Source organism: Manacus candei, unplaced genomic scaffold, assembly GCF_025592945.1.
Source record: "Manacus candei isolate 608988 ecotype Guabito, Panama unplaced genomic scaffold, ASM2559294v1 h1tg000438l, whole genome shotgun sequence".
Classification (NCBI taxonomy): domain Eukaryota; kingdom Metazoa; phylum Chordata; class Aves; order Passeriformes; family Pipridae; genus Manacus; species Manacus candei.
Window position 1 is genome coordinate 16,968 of NW_026138486.1, and position 14,642 is coordinate 31,609.

Below are 14,642 nucleotides of genomic sequence, written 5' to 3' on the forward strand. Positions count from 1 at the left end.
CCCCCCCCCCAGTACTCCCAGTACTCCTCAGTGCTCCCAGTGACCCCCTTGTGCCTCCCAGTAACCCCCAGTGCTCCCAGTGCCTCCCCAGTACTCCCAGTGCCTTCCAGTGCCCCTCCCAGTGACTCTCCCAGGGCTCCCAGTGCCCCCCGGTGCTCCCAGTGACTCCCTGTGCCTTCCAGTGACCCCCCCCAGTGCTCCCAGTGAATCCCTGTGCCCCTCCCAGTGACTCCCCCAGTACCCCCCAGTTCTCCTCCCAGTAACCCCCAGTTCTCCTCCCAGTAACTCCCAGTACCCCCCAGTCCTCCCAGTGCTCCCAGTACCCCCCAGTGCTCCTCCCAGTAACCCCCAATGCCCCCCCAGTGCTCCCAGTACCCCCCTGTGCTCCTCCCAGTAACCCCCAGTGCCCCCCCAGTGCTCCCAGTACCCCCCTGTGCTCCTCCCAGTAACCCCCAGTGCCCCCCCAGTGCTCCCAGTACCCCCCAGTGCTTCTCCCAGTAACCCCCAGTACCCCCCAGTGCTCCCAGTACCCCCCAGTGCTCCTCCCAGTAACCCCCAGTACCCCTCAAAGACCCCCAAAGACCCCCCCGGGACCCCCTCAGGACGAGGGGGGGGCAGTTTATTGGCACAGCAAAAATTTGGGGTGAGGGGGACACAGAGAGCAGAGAACGGGCCCAGCTCATCACACCAGTGACTCACAGCCCGGGGGGGGGCTGGGGGGGCTCGGGGACCCCCCAAAGACGCCCCCGGGACCCCCTCAGGACGGGGGGGGGGGGCCGTTTATTGGCACAGCAAAAATTTGGGGTGAGGGGGACACACAGAGCAGAGAACGGGCCCAACTCATCACACCAGTGACCCACAGCCGGGAATGGGGGGCTGAGGGGGCTCGGGGACCCCCCAAAAACCCCCCCCGGGACCCCCCTCAGGCCCCCGCGGCCTCCGAGCTCTGCGGGGAGGGGTCCTTGGAGGCGGCGCAGAGGTGGAACAGCCCTGGCGGGGGGGACAGAGGGGGGGTTTGGGGAGGGGGAGACCCCAAATATTCCCCCCCAGCAGAGCCCGGGCACCGCTCAGCACACTGATGACCCCAAATTCCCACCCTAAAAGATCCCAATTGCCCCCCAAGAGACCCCCGAATTCCCACCCAGCAGAGCCCGGGCACAGTTCAGGACAGTGATGACCCCAAATTCCCACCCTAAGAGACCCCAATTGCCCCCCAGAGACCCCAATTCCTGCCTGGCAGAGCCCGGGCACAGCTCAGGACACCAATGACCCGAAATTCCCACTCTAAGAGACCCCAATTCCTCCCAGGAGACGCCAATTCCTCCCCAGCAGAGCCCGGGCACAGCTCAGGGCATCGATGACCCCCCCAATTTCCCCCCAGGAGACCCCAATTCCTCCCAGGAGACCCCAATTCCTCCCAGGAGACCCAGATTCCCCCCTCAGCAGAGCCCAGGCACAACTCAGCACACCGATGACCCCAAATTCCACCCTGAGAGACCCCAGTTCCTCCCCAGGAGACCCCAATTCCCCCTCCAGCAGAGCCCGGGCACAGCTCAGGACAGCAGTGACCCCAAATTCCCACCCTAAGAAACCCAAATTATCCCCCAGGGGACCCCAAATTCCCCCCCAGGAGACCCCAATTCCCACCCCCAGCAGAGCCCGGGTACAGCTCAGCACACCGATGACCCCCCAGTTCCCCCCCTAAGAGACCCCAATTCCCCCCCAGAGACTCCAATTCCCCCCTGGCAGAGCTCGGGCACAGCTCAACACACCAATGACCCCAAATTCCCACCCTAAGAGACCCCAATTCCCCCCCAGGAGACCCCAATTCCCCCCTGGCAGAGCCCGGGCGCAGCTCAAGACACTGATGACCCCAAATTCCCACCCTGAGAGACCCCAATTCCCCCCCAGGAGACCACAATTCCCACCCGTGGCAGAGCCCGGGCACAGCTCAGCACACCGATGACCCCAAATTCCACCCTAAGAGACCCCCAATTCCCCCCCAGAGACCCCAATTCCTGCCTGGCAGAGCCCGGGCACAGCTCAGCACACCGATGACCCCAAATTCCTCCCCAGGAGACCCCAAATCCCCCCCAAGAGATCCCAATTCCCACCCCAGCAGAGCCCGGGCCCAGCTCAGCACACCGATGACCCCCCAATTCCCCCCAGGAGACCCCAATTCCCCCCCAGCAGAGCCCGGGCACAGCTCATGCCACCAGTGCCCGGTGCCCCCCGTACCTGCGGAGCCCACGAGGACGACGCCGACCCAGCCCAGGATGTAGGACCAGGAGAAGCTCCAGGAATTTCGGGCAGGGCCCGGCAGGGTCGGGGTGCCCCCCGAGAACACCCCGAGGGCACAGAGCGCCAGCAGGCCTGGGGGGACACGGGGGGGGCAGAGAATGGCACAGCTCAGTGCACTGATGGCACCGAAACTGTGACACAGCAGAGAACGGGCACAGCTCAGCGCACTGATGGCACCTGAATGTGACACAGACACGGCAGAGAACGGGCACAGCTCAGTGCACTGATGGCACCTCAGTGTGACAGAGACACGGCAGAGAACGGGCACAGCTCAGTGCACTGATGGCACCCAAACTGTGACACAGACACGGCAGAGAACGGGCACAGCTCAGCGCACTGATGGCACCTCAGTGTGACACAGACACAGCAGAGAATGGGCACAGCTCAGCGCACTGATGGCACCCAAACTGTGACACAGACACAGCAGAGAACGGGCACAGCTCAGCGCACTGATGGCACCTCAGTGTGACACAGACACGGCAGAGAACGGGCACAGCTCAGTGCACTGATGGCACCCAAATTGTGGCACAGACACAGCAGAGAACGGGCACAACTCAGCGCACTGATGGCACCTCAGTGTGACACAGACACGGCAGAGAACGGGCACAGCTCAGCGCACTGATGGCACCTCGGTGTGACACAGCAGAGAACGGGCACAGCTCAGCGCACTGATGGCACCTCGGTGTGACACAGCAGAGAACGGGCACAGCTCAGCGCACTGATGGCACCTCAGTGTGACACAGACACAGCAGAGAACGGGCACAGCTCAGTGCACTGATGGCACCTGAATGTGACACAGACACAGCAGAGAACGGGCACAGCTCAGCGCACTGATGGCACCTGAATGTGACACAGACACAGCAGAGAACGAGCACAGCTCAGCGCACTGATGGCACCTCAGTGTGACACAGACACAGCTGAGAACGGGCACAGCTCAGCGCACTGATGGCACCTGAATGTGACACTGACACAGCAGAGAACGGGCACAGCTCAGTGCACTGATGGCACCTCAGTGTGACACAGACACAGCAGAGAACGGGCACAGCTCAGTGCACTGATGGCACCTGAATGTGACACAGACACAGCAGAGAACGGGCACAGCTCAGCGCACTGATGGCACCTGAATGTGACACAGACACAGCAGAGAACGAGCACAGCTCAGCGCACTGATGGCACCTCAGTGTGACACAGACACAGCTGAGAACGGGCACAGCTCAGCGCACTGATGGCACCAAATTGTGACACAGACACGGCAGAGAACGAGCACAGCTCAGCGCACTGATGGCACCTGAATGTGACACAGACACAGCAGAGAACGGGCACAGCTCAGCGCACTGATGGCACCAAAACTGTGACACAGACACAGCAGAGAACGGGCACAGCTCAGCGCACTGATGGCACCAAAACTGTGACACAGACACAGCAGAGAACGGGCACAGCTCAGCGCACTGATGGCACCTGAATGTGACACAGACACAGCAGAGAACGGGCACAGCTCAGTGCACTGATGGCACCTGAATGTGACACAGACACAGCAGAGAACGGGCACAGCTCAGCGCACTGATGGCACCGAAACTGTGACACAGACCCAGCAGAGAACGGGCACAGCTCAGCGCACTGATGGCACCCAAACTGTGACACAGACACAGCAGAGAACGGGCACAGCTCAGCGCACTGATGGCACCTGAATGTGACACTGACACAGCAGAGAACGGGCACAGCTCAGTGCACTGATGGCACCTGAATGTGACACAGACACAGCAGAGAACGGGCACAGCTCAGCGCACTGATGGCACCTCAGTGTGACACAGACACAGCAGAGAACGGGCACAGCTCAGTGCACTGATGGCACCTCAGTGTGACACAGACACAGCAGAGAACGGGCACAGCTCAGCGCACTGATGGCACCCAAACTGTGACACAGACACGGCAGAGAACGGGCACAGCTCAGCGCACTGATGGCACCCAAACTGTGACACAGACACAGCAGAGAACGGGCACAGCTCAGCGCACTGATGGCACCTGAATGTGACACTGACACAGCAGAGAACGGGCACAGCTCAGTGCACTGATGGCACCTCAGTGTGACACAGACACGGCAGAGAACGGGCACAGCTCAGCGCACTGATGGCACCAAATTGTGACACAGACCCAGCAGAGAACGGGCACAGCTCAGCGCACTGATGGCACCTCAGTGTGACACAGACACAGCTGAGAACGGGCACAGCTCAGCGCACTGATGGCACCTCAGTGTGACACAGACACAGCAGAGAACGGGCACAGCTCAGTGCACTGATGGCACCTCAGTGTGACACAGACACAGCAGAGAACGAGCACAGCTCAGCGCACTGATGGCACCGAAATAGTGACAGAGACACAGCAGAGAACGGGCACAGCTCAGCGCACTGATGGCACCCAAACTGTGACACAGACACAGCAGAGAACGGGCACAGCTCAGCGCACTGATGGCACCGAAATAGTGACAGAGACACAGCAGAGAACGGGCACAGCTCAGCGCACTGATGGCACCTCAGTGTGACACAGACCCAGCAGAGAACGGGCACAGCTCAGCGCACTGATGGCACCAAAACTGTGACACAGACACAGCAGAGAACGGGCACAGCTCAGCGCACTGATGGCACCAAATTGTGACACAGACCCAGCAGAGAACGGGCACAGCTCAGCGCACTGATGGCACCAAAACTGTGACACAGACACAGCAGAGAACGGGCACAGCTCAGCGCACTGATGGCACCCAAACTGTGACACAGACACGGCAGAGAACGGGCACAGCTCAGTGCACTGATGGCACCGAAATTGTGACACAGACACAGCTGAGAACGGGCACAGCTCAGCGCACTGATGGCACCGAAATTGTGACACAGACACAGCTGAGAACGGGCACAGCTCAGCGCACTGATGGCACCTCAGTGTGACACAGACACGGCAGAGAACGGGCACAGCTCAGTGCACTGATGGCACCTGAATGTGACACAGACACGGCAGAGAACGGGCACAGCTCAGCGCACTGATGGCACCAAATTGTGACACAGACCCAGCAGAGAACGAGCACAGCTCAGTGCACTGATGGCACCTCAGTGTGACACAGACACAGCAGAGAACGGGCACAGCTCAGCGCACTGATGGCACCTGAATGTGACACAGACACAGCAGAGAACGGGCACAGCTCAGCGCACTGATGGCACCTCAGTGTGACACAGACACAGCAGAGAACGGGCACAGCTCAGCGCACTGATGGCACCGAAATAGTGACAGAGACACAGCAGAGAACGGGCACAGCTCAGCGCACTGATGGCACCTCAGTGTGACACAGACACGGCAGAGAACGGGCACAGCTCAGCGCACTGATGGCACCCAAACTGTGACACAGACACGGCAGAGAACGGGCACAGCTCAGCGCACTGATGGCACCCAAACTGTGACACAGACACAGCAGAGAACGGGCACAACTCAGCGCACTGATGGCACCTCAGTGTGACACAGACACGGCAGAGAACGGGCACAACTCAGCGCACTGATGGCACCAAATTGTGACACAGACCCAGCAGAGAACGGGCACAGCTCAGCGCACTGATGGCACCAAAACTGTGACACAGACACAGCAGAGAACGGGCACAGCTCAGTGCACTGATGGCACCTGAATGTGACACAGACACAGCAGAGAACGGGCACAGCTCAGCGCACTGATGGCACCCAAACTGTGACACAGACCCAGCAGAGAACGGGCACAGCTCAGCGCACTGATGGCACCGAAATTGTGACACAGACACAGCTGAGAACGGGCACAGCTCAGCGCACTGATGGCACCCAAATTGTGACCCAGCAGAGAACTGTCACACTCAGCACAGCAGTGCCCCCCCCCTCACCCCTCCCCACGCCCCCCGCGCCCCCCCAAACCCCGTCCCCACCTACCCGAGCCCAGCAGGGCCCCCCCGGCCGCTCGACCCCGCGCCCGCCGCGCCCCGCGGGCCACCAGGGACACGCCCAGGGCGAGCCCGGCCACGGCGGCGACCACCGAGAGCAGCATCAGAGCCCGCGCGGCCTCCAGGGGGGCTGCGGGGGGGGACACGGGGGTTGGGGACATCGCGGGGGGACACAGGGGGTGACACACACCCCCCAGGTCCCACCCCCGGGCAGAGCCCGGGCACAGCTCAGCACACTGATGACCCCCAGTTCCCCCCGAGGAGACCCCAATTTCCCCCTAAGAGACCCCAATTCCCCCCCCCCAGCAGAGCCCGGGCACAGCTCAGTACACTGATGAACCCCCAATTCCTCCCCCAGGAGACCCCAATTCCCCCCCAGAGACCCCAATTCCCACACAGCAGAGCACGGGCACAGCTCAGTACACCAATGCCCCCCCCCAATTCCCCCCCTAAAAGACCCCAATTCCACCCAGGGAGACCCCAATTCCCCCCAGGGACCCCAATTCCCACACAGCAGAGCCCAGGCACAGCTCAGCACACTGATGACCCCCCAGTTTCCACCCTAAAAGACCCCAATTCCACCCAGGGAGACCCAATTCCCCCCTAGGAGACCCCAATTCCCACACAGCAGAGCCCGGGCACAGCTCAGCACACCGATGAACCCCCAATTCCTCCCCCAGGAGACCCAATTCCCACCCCCAACAGAGCCCGGGCACAGCTCAGCACACCGATGACCCCCCAATTCCCACCCTAAAAGACCCCAATTCCACCCAAGGAGACCCCAATTCCCCCCCAGCAGAGCCCGGGCACAGCTCAGCACACCAATGACCCCCCAATAATCCCCCAGGAAACCCCAATTCCTTCCTGGTAGAGCCCGGGCACAGCTCAGCACACCGATGACCCCCCAATTCCCCCCAGGAGACCCCAATTCCCACCCCCAGCAGAGCCCGGGCCCAGCTCAGCACACCGATGACCCCCCAATTCCCCCCAGGAGACCCCAATTCCCACCCCCAGCAGAGCCCGGGCCCAGCTCAGCACTCCGATGACCCCCAAATTCCTCCCCAGGAGACCCCAATTCCCCCCCAAGAAACCCCAGTTCCCCCCCAGGGACCCCAATTCCCACCCCCAGCAGAGCCCGGGCACAGCTCAGCACACCGATGACCCCCGAATTCCCCCCCAGCTCTGCCCCCCCGTGTCCCCCCCGGCCCCCCCCGCCCCCGTGTCCCCCCGTGCCGTACCGGGGGTGGTGGCGTGGGGGTGGCACCGTCCCCCGAGGCAGCCGTGCCACAGCCCCAGGCTGGCCGTGCCCCCCCCGGGCACTCGCCGCTGCGCCCAGAAGCGGGTGGCGGTGGCGGCCACCAGCAGGGCCAGGCCACTGGCCCCGCACAGCAGCCCCCCGCCCGCCGGCATCCCTGCGGGGACACGGGCACGGCGTGGGGACGGGGACACGGGGACACGGGGACAGTGTGGGGACAGGGATGGGGACACGAGGACAGCGGTGGGGACACGGGGACAGCGTGGGGACAGGGACACGGGGACAGTGTGGGGACACGGGGACAGCGTGGGGACAGTGCTGGGGAGAGGGATGGGGACACGGGGACAGCGTGGGGACAGGGACACGGGGACACGGGGACAGCCTGGGGACAGGGACAGGGACACGGCATGGGGACGGGGACACGGGGACAGTGTGGGGATGGGGACACGGGGACAGCGTGGGGGACAGTGTGGGGACAGTGATGGGGACACGGGGACAGCGCAGGGACAGCAACAGGGACACGGGGACAGTGTGGGACGGGGACATGGGGATAGCGTGGGGATGGGGACACGGGGACAGCGTGGGGACAGTGATGGGGACACGGGGACAGCGTGGGGACAGTGTGGGGACAGTGATGGGGACACGGGGACAGCGTGGGGACAGGACACGGGGACAGGGATGGGGACACGGGGACAGCGTGGGGACAGGGATGGGGGACACGGGGACAGTGTGGGGATGGGACGGGGACACGGGGACAGCGGTGGGGACATGGGGACAGCGTGGGGATGGGGACACGGGGACAGGGACAGGGACACGGGCACGGAGTGGGGATGGGGACACGGGGACAGTGTGGGGATGGGGACAGGGACACGGGGACAGCGTGGGGACAGGGACACGGGGACAGTGTGGGGACAGCGGTGGGGACACGGGGATACTCGGGGGATGGCATCTCTGGGGACACGGGGACAGCCCTGGGGACAGCCCTGGGGACAGCCCTGGGGACATCTCTGGGGACATCTCTGGGGTACCCGGGGGTGGCACCTCTGGGGGACACCGGGGACGTCTGGAGGGGAGGTGGGCACCGCGGGGACGGGGGGGAGGGGACACTGGGGGAGGGGACATTGAGGGAGGGGACATCGGGGACACCCCCAGGGGACATCGGGGGGTCCTCGGAGAGGGGACATTGCGGGAGGGGACACTGGGGGAGTGGACACTGGGGGAGGGGACATTGGGGACATCCCGAGGGGACATCGGGGGGTCCCGGGGGAGAGGACATTGGGGACACCCCCAGGGGACATCGGGGGGTCCCGGGGGAGGGGACATCGGGGACACCCCCAGGGGACATCGGGGGGTCCCGGGGGAGGGGACATTGGGGACACCCCCAGGGGACATCGGGGGTCCCGGGGGAGGGGACATCGGGGACATCCCCCCCGAGCACTCACCCGCCTTCAGTGCCCGCTGTCCGGGTGTGCCATGTCCGCCTGTCCCCGTGTCCTGCTGTCCCCCTCTGTCCCCTCTGTCCCCTGCCGTGCCCCCCGGGAGGGGACAGGGCCCCCCCGGGCACGTGGTGGCACCGCCATTGTTGGGGACACAATGGGGGAAGGCTCTGGGTGCTGAGGTGGCACAAGTGTCCCCGGGCGGGTGACACCGCGGGGGGGGGACACGGGGGACACCCCTGGGGACACGGGGGGGGTCACTGACAGTGCCCTGGGGACACGGGGGGACAGCGGGGGGGGGGGGCTGGGGAGGGGACACTGGGGACGTGGGGGACAGGGGACAGGGGGACAGGGGGACATGGGGACATGGGGACACTGGGGGCACTGGGGACTTGGGGACATGGGGGACAGGGACATGGGGACATGGAGGGGACACTGGGGGCACTGGGGACACTGGGGACATTGGGGACATGGGGACAGGGGTAGTGGGGACATGGGGACATGGGGGACAGGGACATGGGGACACTGGGACATGGAAGGGACACTGGGGACGTGGGGGACAGGGGTAGTGGGGACATGGGGACACTGGGGACATGGAGGGGACACTGGGGACAGGGAGGGGACACTGGGGACTTGGGGGACAGGGACATGGGGACATGGGGGCACTGGGGACACGGGGGACAGGGACAATGAGAACTTGGGGACATGGGGGACACTGGGGACAGGGGGCATTGGGGCCAGGGGGGACACTGGGGACAGGGGGGACACTGGGGCCAGGGGACATTGGGGACAGGGGGGACACTGGGGAGAGGGGGTATTGGGGACCTGGGGGGACACTGGGGCCAGGGGACACTGGGGACAGGGGGGACACTGGGGAGAGGGGACATTGGGGACAGGGAGGGGACACTGGGGACTTGGGGGACAGGGACATGGGGACATGGGGGCACTGGGGGCACTGGGGACACTGGGGACATGGGGGCATGGGGACAGGGACATGGGGACACTGGGGACGTGGAGACACTGGGGACTTGGGGGACAGGGGTAGTGGGGACATGGGGACACTGGAGACACTGGGGACACTGGGGACTTGGGGGACAGGGACATGGGGACATGGGGGCATGGGGGACACTGGGGACACTGGGGGACATGGGGACAGGGACATGGGGACATGGGGCATGGGGACACTGGGGACACTGGGGGACATGGGGACAGGGACATGGGGGACATGGGGACACTGGGGACAGGGGACACGGGGGACAGGGGGGACAGGGACAGTGAGAACTTGGGGGACATGGGGGACACTGGGACAGGGGGGGGGACACTGGGGCCAGGGGGGACACTGAGGACAGGGGGGACACCCCCACCCGTGTCAGAGCCCGCGGGGCGGCAGCGGGACGAGGAGGAGGAGGAGGGTGACGGTGACGGTGACGAAGGTGACGATGGTGACGCCGAAGCCGCGGGGGGGGGCCCCCGGAGGACGGGGGGGTGCGGGGGGGACCTGGGGGAGGGGGGACAGGAGGGACCCTCAGGGGCTGCGCTCCCGCATCCCACAGAGCCCCCCAGACCCCATAGAGCCCCCCCAGACCCCACACTAGAGTGAGGGGCTCCTCCTGCAGCCCCAGACCCCATAGAGCCCCCTCTGACCCCACAGAGGGGTGAGGGGCTCCTGCTGCACCCCCACACCCCATAGAGCCCCCCCCAGACCCCACAGAGCTCCCCCAGAGGGGTGAGGGGCTTTCCCTGCACCCCCAGACCCCACAGAGCTCCCCCAGACCCCACAGAGGCCCCCCAGACCCCACAGAGGGGTGAGGGGCTCCTGCTGTACCCCCACACCCCATAGAGACCCCCAGACCCCATAGAGCCCCCACACCCCATAGAGCCCCCCCCAGCCTATAGAGGCCCCCCAACATCCCGCTGCACCCCCAGACCCGGCACAGGGGGCTTGGGGTGGGGGTCTCAGGGTGGGAGTCTCAGGGTGGAGGTCTCAGCTTGGGGGTCTCAGGGTGAGGGTCTCAGTTTGGGGGTCTCACTTTGGGGTCTCAGGGTGAGGGTCTCAATTTGGGGGTCAGGGTGAGGGTCTCAGTTTGGGGTCTCAGGGTGAGCGTCTCAGTTCGGGGGTCAGGGTGAGGGTCCCGGAGAGGGGTCTCAGGGTGGGGGTCTCAATTTGGGGTCTCAGGGTGGGGGTCTCAGTTCGGGGGTCTCGGGGGGGTCTCAGTTTGGGGGTCTCACAGTGAGGGTCTCAGGGTCTCAGTTTGGGGGTCTCAGGGTGAGGGTCTCAATTTGGGGGTCTCACTTTGGGGTCTCAGGGTGAGGGTCTCAATTCGGGGGGTCTCAGTTTGGGGGGTCTCAGGCTGAGGGTCTCAATTTGGGGTCTCAGGGTGAGGGTCTCAGGGTGGGGGTCAGGGTGAGGGGTCTCAATTTGGGGTCTCAGGGTGAGGGTCTCAGTTCGGGGGTCCCGTGCTGGGCTCTCACCGGTTCCCAGTTGCCGGTCCGGGCTCCCCCCGGTCCCCGCCGTCCCTCCGGGGGTCTCCCCGGTCCCCGCCGTCCCTCCGGGGGTCTCCCCTGTTCCCACCGTCCCTCCGGGGGTCTCCCCGGTCCCCGCCGTCCCTGCGGGGGTCTCGGCGGTTCCCAGGCTCAGGGTGACCCCCCCGCAGGCACAATCCCCCTCCCCAAACAGCAGGCACGTGTAGGACCCCCCGTCCGAGCCCCTCACGTCCCGCAGCACCAGCTGCACCCCCCCGGAGCCCCCCAGGGCCGCCCTCTCCTCGTAGGGGGGGGTGACAGCGGGGGGGTCCCCGACCCCGGGCGCACACGGGGACCCCCGAGCCCGCCGGGACCCCCCAAAAGTGCCACCGCACGGCCACGGGCCGGCCCAGCGCGGCCCCCCCCCGCGGGGCACCCCAGGGTGACGGTGGCACCCGCGGTGGTCGTGGCGTGGGAGGGGGGGGCGGGGGGGCACAGCCCGCACCCCCCCGAGGGGGTCAGCGGGGCCTGGGGGCGACGGGGAGGGTCAGCTGGCACCGAGACCACCCCCAGACCCCCCCCCCCGCAGCTCCACAGACCCCCCCCTACGACCCCCAGCACCCTCCAGACCCCCCCCTACGACCCCTCAGCACCCTCCAGACCCCCCCTACGACCCCCAGCACCCTCCAGACCCCCCCCCTACGACCTCCAGCTCCCCAGAGCCCCCATGGACCCCTAGACTCCCCCTTGCAGCTCCCCAGAACCCCCCCTACGACCCCAGGTAACCCCCCCTGGATCCCCTGCACCCTCAGAACCCCCCGACGACCCCCAGCACCCCCAGACCCCCCCTGCACTCCCTGCACCCCCAGAACCACCCCCCGACGACCCCTAACACCCCCAGACCCCCCCTGCACCCCCAGGACCTCCCCTACAACCCCCAGAACCCCCAGACCCCCCCTGCAGCTCCCCAGATCCCCTTTACGACCCCCAAAACCCCTCTGGAATCCCCTGACCGCCCCAAGAACCCCCTGACCCCCCCCCCTGCAGCTCCCCAGACCCCCCCTACGACCCCCATTACCCCCAGAGCCCCCCCTACGACCCCAACACCCCCAGAATCCCCCCGACCAGCCCCAGCACCCCCAGATCCCCCCCCATGACCCCCAGGACCCCCCCAGACCCCCCTTGCAGCTCTCCAGACCCCCCCCTACGACCCCCCAAAACCCCTCTGGACCCCCTGATCCTCAGCACCCCCAGACCCCCCCGACCAACCCCCGACCCTCCCACCCCTTCCCTGACCCTCCCCGCACCCTCCGGACCCCTCCAGCACCCCCAGACCCCCCTCTACGACCCCCAGAACCCCCCTGGACCCCCCCTGCATCCCCAGGACCTCCCCTACGACCCCCAGAACCCCCAGACCCTCACTGCAGCTCCCCAGACCCCCCCAGCACCCCCAGAGCCCCCTACGACCCCCAGAACCCCCATGGACCCCCCCTACGACCCCCAGAACCCCCCTGGACCCCCCCTGCATCCCCTACGACCCCCAGCACCCCCATACCCCCCGTGCAGCTCCCCAGATCCCCTTTACGACCCCCAAAAACCCCTCTGGACCCCCTGACCCCCCAAGAACCCCCTGACCCCCCCCGAAGCTCTCCAGACCCCCCCCTACGACCCCCAAAACCCCTCTGGACCGCCTGACCCCCCCCAGCACCCACCGGGGGTCCCGGGGGTCGCCCCCAGCCCCAGGGGCAGCAGCAGGAGCAGCTCCCACATCCCCCGCAGCTCCCCAGACCCCGCCCCCCGACCCCCAGATACCCCCAGAACACCCCCTGACCCCCCCAGCACCCCCAGACCCCCCCCCACGACCCCCAGCACCCCCAGACCCCCCCAGACCCCCCCTACTACCCCCAAAACCCCTCTGAACCCCCTGACCCCTCAGCACCCCAGACCCCCCCCGACCAACCCCGACCCTCCCACCCCTTTCCTGACCCCCCCCGCACCCTCCGGACCCCCCCGGGCACCCCCAGACCCCCCTGGACCCCCAGCACCCCCAGGACCCCCCCGACCCCCCCAGCACCCACCGGGGGTCCCGGGGGTCGCCCCCAGCCCCAGGGGCAGCAGCAGGAGCAGCTCCCACATCACATCCCCCGCAGCTCCCCAGACCCCCCCGACCACCCCCAGATACCCCCCTGGACCCCCCCGCACCCTCCGGACCCCCCCTGGACCCCCCCTGGACCCCTCCCAGCACCCACCGGGGGTCTCGGGGGTCGCCCCCAGCCCCAGGGGCAGCAGCAGGAGCAGCTCCCACATCCCCCGCAGCTCCCCAGACCCCGCCCCCCGACCCCCAGATACCCCCAGAACACCCCTGACCCCCCCCAGCACCCCCAGACCCCCCCTGCCCCCCCCCAGTACCCACCGGGGTCTCGGGGGTCGCCCCCAGCCCCAGGGGCAGCAGCAGGAGCAGCTCCCACATCCCCCTGGACCCCCAGACCCCCCCTACGACCCCCAGATACCCCCAGAACCCCCCCTGACCCCCCCCAGCACCCCAGACCCCCCCCCACGACCCCCAGCACCCCCAGACCCCCCCAGACCCCCCCCTACTACCCTCAAAACCCCTCTGACCCCCTGACCCCTCAGCACCCCAGACCCCCCCGACCAACCCCCGACCCTCCCACCCCTTTCCTGACCCCCCCCGCACCCTCCGGACCCCCCCGGGCACCCCCAGACCACCCCCTACGACCCCCAGACCCCCCCGACCCCCCAGCACCCACCGGGGTCCCGGGGGTCGCCCCCAGCCCCAGGGGCAGCAGCAGGAGCAGCTCCCACATCCCCTGCAGCTCCCCAGACCCCCCCCGACGACCCCCAACACCCCAGACCCCCCCTGACCCCCCCAGCACCCCCCAGACCCCCCAGACCCCCCCCTACTACCCCCAAAACCCCTCTGGACCCCCTGACCCCTCAGCACCCCAGACCCCCCCCCGACCAACCCCTGACCCTCCCACCCCTTCCCTGACCCCCCCCCCGCACCCTCCGGACCCCTCCAGCACCCCCAGACCCCCCCCTACGACCCCCAGAACCCCCCTGGACCCCCTGACCCCCCAAGAACCCCCTGGCCCCCCCTGCAGCTCCCCAGACCCCCCCTACGACCCCCATTACCCCCAGAACCCCCTGACCCCCCCAGCACCCACGACCCGCCCTGCAGCTCCCCAGATCCCCTTTACGACCCCCAAAACCCCTCTGGAATCC

At 66.8% G+C, this 14,642-nt stretch overlaps 1 protein-coding gene and 1 long non-coding RNA gene across 4 annotated transcripts; both read right to left on the reverse strand.

Annotated features, from left to right (window-relative positions):
- Positions 1-773: 773 nt before the first annotated feature.
- Positions 774-11,695, reverse strand: LOC127465585 (lens fiber membrane intrinsic protein-like). 2 transcript variants are annotated; one of them, XM_051776094.1, is made up of 7 exons: positions 11,409-11,695; positions 10,301-10,434; positions 8,943-9,175; positions 7,484-7,657; positions 6,235-6,375; positions 2,239-2,373; positions 774-990 (listed from the first exon to the last, which is right to left on the reverse strand). In XM_051776094.1, the coding sequence occupies exons 4-7, from the start codon at positions 7,653-7,655 to the stop codon at positions 923-925; spliced, it is 516 nt and encodes a 171-aa protein (XP_051632054.1). In that variant the 5' UTR covers positions 7,656-7,657; positions 8,943-9,175; positions 10,301-10,434; positions 11,409-11,695; the 3' UTR covers positions 774-922. The 2 variants fall into 2 exon arrangements, with proteins under 2 accessions (XP_051632054.1, XP_051632053.1); XM_051776093.1 differs by lacking the exons at positions 10,301-10,434; positions 11,409-11,695 and having other exon boundaries at positions 8,943-10,038.
- Positions 2,559-5,270, reverse strand: LOC127465586 (uncharacterized). 2 transcript variants are annotated; one of them, XR_007902281.1, is made up of 3 exons: positions 5,228-5,270; positions 2,874-2,929; positions 2,559-2,647 (listed from the first exon to the last, which is right to left on the reverse strand). It is a non-coding gene; the product is annotated as an uncharacterized LOC127465586 (long non-coding RNA). The 2 variants fall into 2 exon arrangements; XR_007902282.1 differs by lacking the exons at positions 2,559-2,647; positions 2,874-2,929 and adding exons at positions 3,614-3,759; positions 3,816-3,985 and having other exon boundaries at positions 5,228-5,252.
- Positions 11,696-14,642: the final 2,947 nt, after the last annotated feature.